General features: G+C 43.8%; 1 protein-coding gene across 1 annotated transcript in view; it reads left to right on the forward strand.

Annotated features, from left to right (window-relative positions):
- necab3 (N-terminal EF-hand calcium binding protein 3) overlaps positions 1–2,083 on the forward strand; it is a 26,043-nt gene extending 23,960 nt beyond the window's left edge. The window contains exons 12-13 of the mRNA XM_042089850.1: positions 857–948; positions 1,553–2,083. Coding sequence (XP_041945784.1) covers positions 857–948; positions 1,553–1,581 — 121 coding nt within the window. The 3' untranslated portion in view covers positions 1,582–2,083. The remainder of the gene's footprint in view (positions 1–856; positions 949–1,552) is intronic.
- The last annotated feature ends 2,917 nt before the right edge of the window (positions 2,084–5,000 follow it).

A 5,000-nucleotide genomic window follows, 5' to 3' on the forward strand; every position in this document is an offset into this window, starting at 1 on the left:
GTGTGTGTGTGTGTGAGCATCATCAGAGGGGTCTGCTCCACCCCAAGTTGAAAAGTGTATTGAGCAGATGGTTGATCTCATTTCTTGATCCCTTGTGTGTTCACAGCTTCTCTCTCTCTTCCTCTCTATCCTCCTCTCTTTCCTTCTCTCTTCTCGTCTCTCTCTTGCCATCTATCCTCCTCTCTTTCCTTCTCTCTTCTCGTCTCTCTCTTGCCATCTATCCTCCTCTCTTTCCTTCTCTCTTCTCGTCTCTTTCTTCCTCTCTATCCTCCTCTCTTTCCTTCTCTCTTGTCTCTCTTTCCTTCTCTCTTCTCGTCTCTCTCTTCCTCTCTATCCTCCTCTCTTTCCTTCTCTCTTCTCGTCTCTCTCTTGCCATCTATCCTCCTCTCTTTCCTTCTCTCTTCTCGTCTCTTTCTTCCTCTCTATCCTCCTCTCTTTCCTTCTCTCTTCTCGTCTCTCTCTTCCTCTCTTTCCTCCTCTCTTTCCTTCTCTCTTCTCGTCTCTCTCTTGCCATCTATCCTCCTCTCTTTCCTTCTCTCTTCTCGTCTCTTTCTTCCTCTCTATGCTCCTCTCTTTCCTTCTCTCTTGTCTCTCTTTCCTTCTCTCTTCTCGTCTCTCTCTTGCCATCTATCCATATCACCAGTGCAATCCACTGTGATTTTCAAGTGAACATGTTTGGTATCCATATTCATGTAGACTGGGGGCCATGAAAAGGGTGATTGGGAAAAGAAGTGTTAATCGTATTCATGTCAACACTGCATTTCAACTCTAGTAAATGCATTATGAGGTGTTCAGGTTGATGTGGTGTTGAGGATGTGTTGAACCTTAGCTCTGCGTTTCGGATGTCTCCATACAGTTACTTACAATCTGAGCCCAGCAAGACTTTCCAGCGCTGCGTCATAGACATGCTGGATGACCCAGAGGCTGTCTCTACCATGCTGATGCCAGGTAGGTATTTGTGTGTGTGTGTGTGTGTGTGTATGTGTATCCAGTGTGCGTGTTTGTGAAAATATGCCTTTTTAAGTTCACTACCTGCCTTTTGAATGCACATTGCAGTATGTGTAGTTGTTGTTCAGAATTGAGTTGGCACATGTTAATTTGTTTGTTTATGAAATGGCCGGGCCCTCTGCGCCTCCTGCTTTAAAATGCAGAGGAGTTGTTTAGTCCCTGAGCGGCCACTGCCTTGTGTGTCCAGACACGATAGCTTAAATCAGCTCTGCAACATGAGGTGGGAAACACATCCAGTACTGCCCACTGGGGCAATTAAAGACTTCTCCTGTTTCATGTTCACTCTCTTGCACTCTCTTTCCTTCTCTTTCTCTCTCTTCCTCTCTCTTCCTCCATTTTATCTCTCTCATTCCCTCTTTCTCTCTCTTCCTCCATTTGATCTCTTTTTCACTCTTTCTTCCACTCTTGCTGTATCTCATCCTTGATCTCTTCCTCACCTCTTTTATCTCACACTTGCTCTCTTTATCTCTCTCTTTTTGATCTCTCTCTCTTTCTCTCTCTCTCTCTCTCTCCACCCCTCTTCACTCTGTCTTCTTCTCTCCAGCCTCCTGGTGGATCATGGGTAACCACTAACAGCAACGACTAACAAGTCCACAGCCTCCACAGCTACCCCCTCTCTCGACACGGAAAAAAACAAGCGCCCACAATGAGAACCTGTCAAAGAATCCACCGCGTGTTTGTTAGCAGCTAATGGGCTGTAATTCCATCGCACATTTCCAAGGCTCTTTATTTCCTGACTGCATCACACGTGTCATTTTAATATTTGCTAGTTTTCCCCCTGCATGGGAAGGAAATGTGCTATGAACAGGCATGTAATTCGTCTTTCCTCTAGTGCATGTATAGAAAATCAGTCCTTCAGTTTCTTGCATATGCCAGTGGCAAAAAAAAGGCTTTGAAGCTTTTCTGTGGCTTCAAAACCAAGACTATACTCTCTGATTAGAAAACATACTGTGAACTAAGACCAGGGAGAGTGGAATATCATATAAACAAGCATAAAAAATACACATTAAAGACACAGTGTGAGATCATAACCAACATTTGATATTTACTTCTCAAGATAGCCAGAGGTTTAAAATATATATATATAGCTGTGTCTTTTAAAATGCATGCCAACTTAGCTTTCCATCATGCTTCAGGAGATTGTTCCTAGACATAAGACAAAGAAATGTGATGTTGTGGATAGACTAGACCTTAGCAAGGAGCATTCATTTGGTGTCCAACTTAGGACCTTGACAGCCTCACCCATTGTTTTGTCATTCTGGTATAATTTGGATCTTACTGATGCTTAATACCTTGGATAGCCATCCTGCCTGATGCTGTTGATTTTCTTGTAAACATGACTGTCACTGTGTTTTTGAATTTGATGACAAAAAAGTTTATGTATTTTTGTGGTTCATGGCATCCATTGTACCTACTCATGTATGGATAGAAATAAAGGGGAGAGGTTTGTTTGCGTACAGTGTTGACGTGTCGTCGATATTTCGGGGTGATTAAAGTTTAATTAGCGTCTCTTTAATCTTGGCAATGACAGCTTGGCTCTCGCTCCTCTCTCATTGCCTCAAAATGTAGAAATATTCTCCGCCTTTTTGGAGAAGGAAAAAAATAAATAAAAATGAACCTGAAATAGTTCAAAGGAAAAGCGTCTTTGTAGTCTTTGTGTGTATTGTTATGGCCTTGCCTTTGCACCACAAATGTAAATCATTTTCAACACTTGCACTTGCAAGTAGCTTTTCGGAACCCTAGACCTTGGCAAGAAAAAGAGAAGCTTCGGTCATGTTTAGTGAATGTGTTCACAGTTAAATCTGGAGAGAGAAACTTCTAGACACATCAGAGCTCAGGCAACTGCTACATTTCTGTTCATTATTTCATTACTTCAAATAGAAGATAATGAGAAAGATTTTCTTCCTTTTTTCCTTCGCATTGGAGATCCCACTATTGAAATCTGCGATCCACACAGGGGTTCAGACACTAGGATACATTCATTTAAGCTGGATTTGGATATGTGCATGATTAAACAGATATATAAAACCATTCTCTGCATGACTGTTGTGTTGTCACGACTTCCCACTTATTGTATGCACACTACAGTAAACTGTATGTGTGTGTGTTTGTATATGTGTGCATGGGTGTACATTTGCCTGTGTGCATGTGTGTGTGTGTGTGTGAACAGAAACACATGGTGGCTACATCAGTTAGACTGCCTGCTTTAATCCTCTGCAGTGCAATGCACACACACACACACACACACACACCACAAGTGATGCACTGAAAATAAGCCTCTGAAAATACACATATCTTTTATTCCAAGGAAGAGAAAACCAGAACTAGCCTTTACATAAAGGACCATTATATGCAATGCTGTGCCTAGCATATGGTAACGTCAATGACACGCCACATGGGCCTGATGATCTGCTATCAGTAGTGTTCCTGGGTGTTATTTTAACAGCATGAAGCTTTTGAGAACCATTTGGAGTTGCACTGATGAATGTGTTTAATGGGCTCCTGGGAAGGTGCTTGACAGGACAGGAGACATGCATTAGCTTGCCTTTGTTCATGTACAGTACGTGGGTAGCTGTGGATAAAAGCATTGGCACATGAATTAAATGTGCTCCTCTTGAGGCGCGCTGAAAGAACCTGTGCTTTTCCTTTTTGACGGATATTCATTTCAAGCAGTCACTCCTTTAAGCTCATCAGTGGTGGCAAAGTCCGCCCATCAATGGTGCACCTGTCTGCTTTGCAGCGAGCGATGACATGGTGGCGCGCTTGAACAGAACCGACACAAAGAGGAGGGGGCACGGAGGAGTGGCATGTGTTGACGAGGGCACACATGTATGACCGTGCCACATCGTGCCACGCCTGCCAGCTTTGTCAACATGCCGATCCCACCTCATACAGCTGATTAGGCGCAGACTGTAGTCAGGCCTCTGGAGCTTGGCCTCGGCTGACCGCTGGATGACAACGCTACGATGCACAGGTCCGCTGGAGGACAACGCTACGATGCACAGGTCTGGCTCTCGGGAGACTGTTTTCATGGGACAACCATTCAGAGAGACATCAACCTGCTGAACTGTGTGAATATGAGGTGTTACAGAACGCAGGGCTAAAAGAATAGAGAGGAGAAAATTGGCCCCTTACAGGAAAAGTCTGTACAAATGATATATGTGCATTGTATACATATAACAGTGTTCTAACACACATAATGATACTTCCTGACATACTGTAACATAGACTCCGTAAGACCTACAGTATTTCATTTGACTATGTATGCATTCAGCTCACACTCTTATCCATAATGACAATGACCAGTTAAAGTGCCACTGGGGAAATTCCAGGTTGAGTGCCTTGCACTTTGCTTTGGCACAGTGATGACACCCAGGGATTCAAACCACGACTCTGGCCTCAGCTTGGAAACCTTTACCCTAGTCAGTACACCATCGTTTGCCCCTTTAAGAGCACACGTCGAAGAACCTTATGCAATGTTTATGTGAGATGTTTACCACAGACTAGCACATGGCATGTTTGATTCCCATTCCTGACCTTGTGCGCTGGCCATGGTATCTGTATGTGTTGAGGGGAAAGGGGGGCAGTGTCAGACTGAGCCCTGGGCGTGTTTTTGGCTTGCTGCTCCATGTCGCTCCTGTATGATATGTTTGCTCTCAGAGGCTGATAGTGCTGTGCTGTGCTGGGAGCCCCTATTGCTGAGCTGACCTCTCACCTCCTCCCACACACACTCGTCTATCAGTGTTCCGCTGAGGGTCTACATCATAACCCTCTTTGTCAATTTCCACTCTCTCTCTCTCTTGTCCATTCTCTCTTCCACTCATCTCTTTCTTTTCTCTCCTCCGTTCTTTGTCTCACAGAGAAAGAGAGAGAGAGAGAGAAGAAGAAGAAGAGAGAGGTCTATGTGTATATCATAAACCATTGTCAATTTTCTCTCCCTTTTTTCATCTTTATTTTTCCATTTTATACCTCCTTATTCTGCTTGCCTTCAT

The sequence above is a fragment of the Alosa sapidissima genome, chromosome 4 (genome assembly GCF_018492685.1).
Source record: "Alosa sapidissima isolate fAloSap1 chromosome 4, fAloSap1.pri, whole genome shotgun sequence".
NCBI lineage: Eukaryota > Metazoa > Chordata > Actinopteri > Clupeiformes > Clupeidae > Alosa > Alosa sapidissima.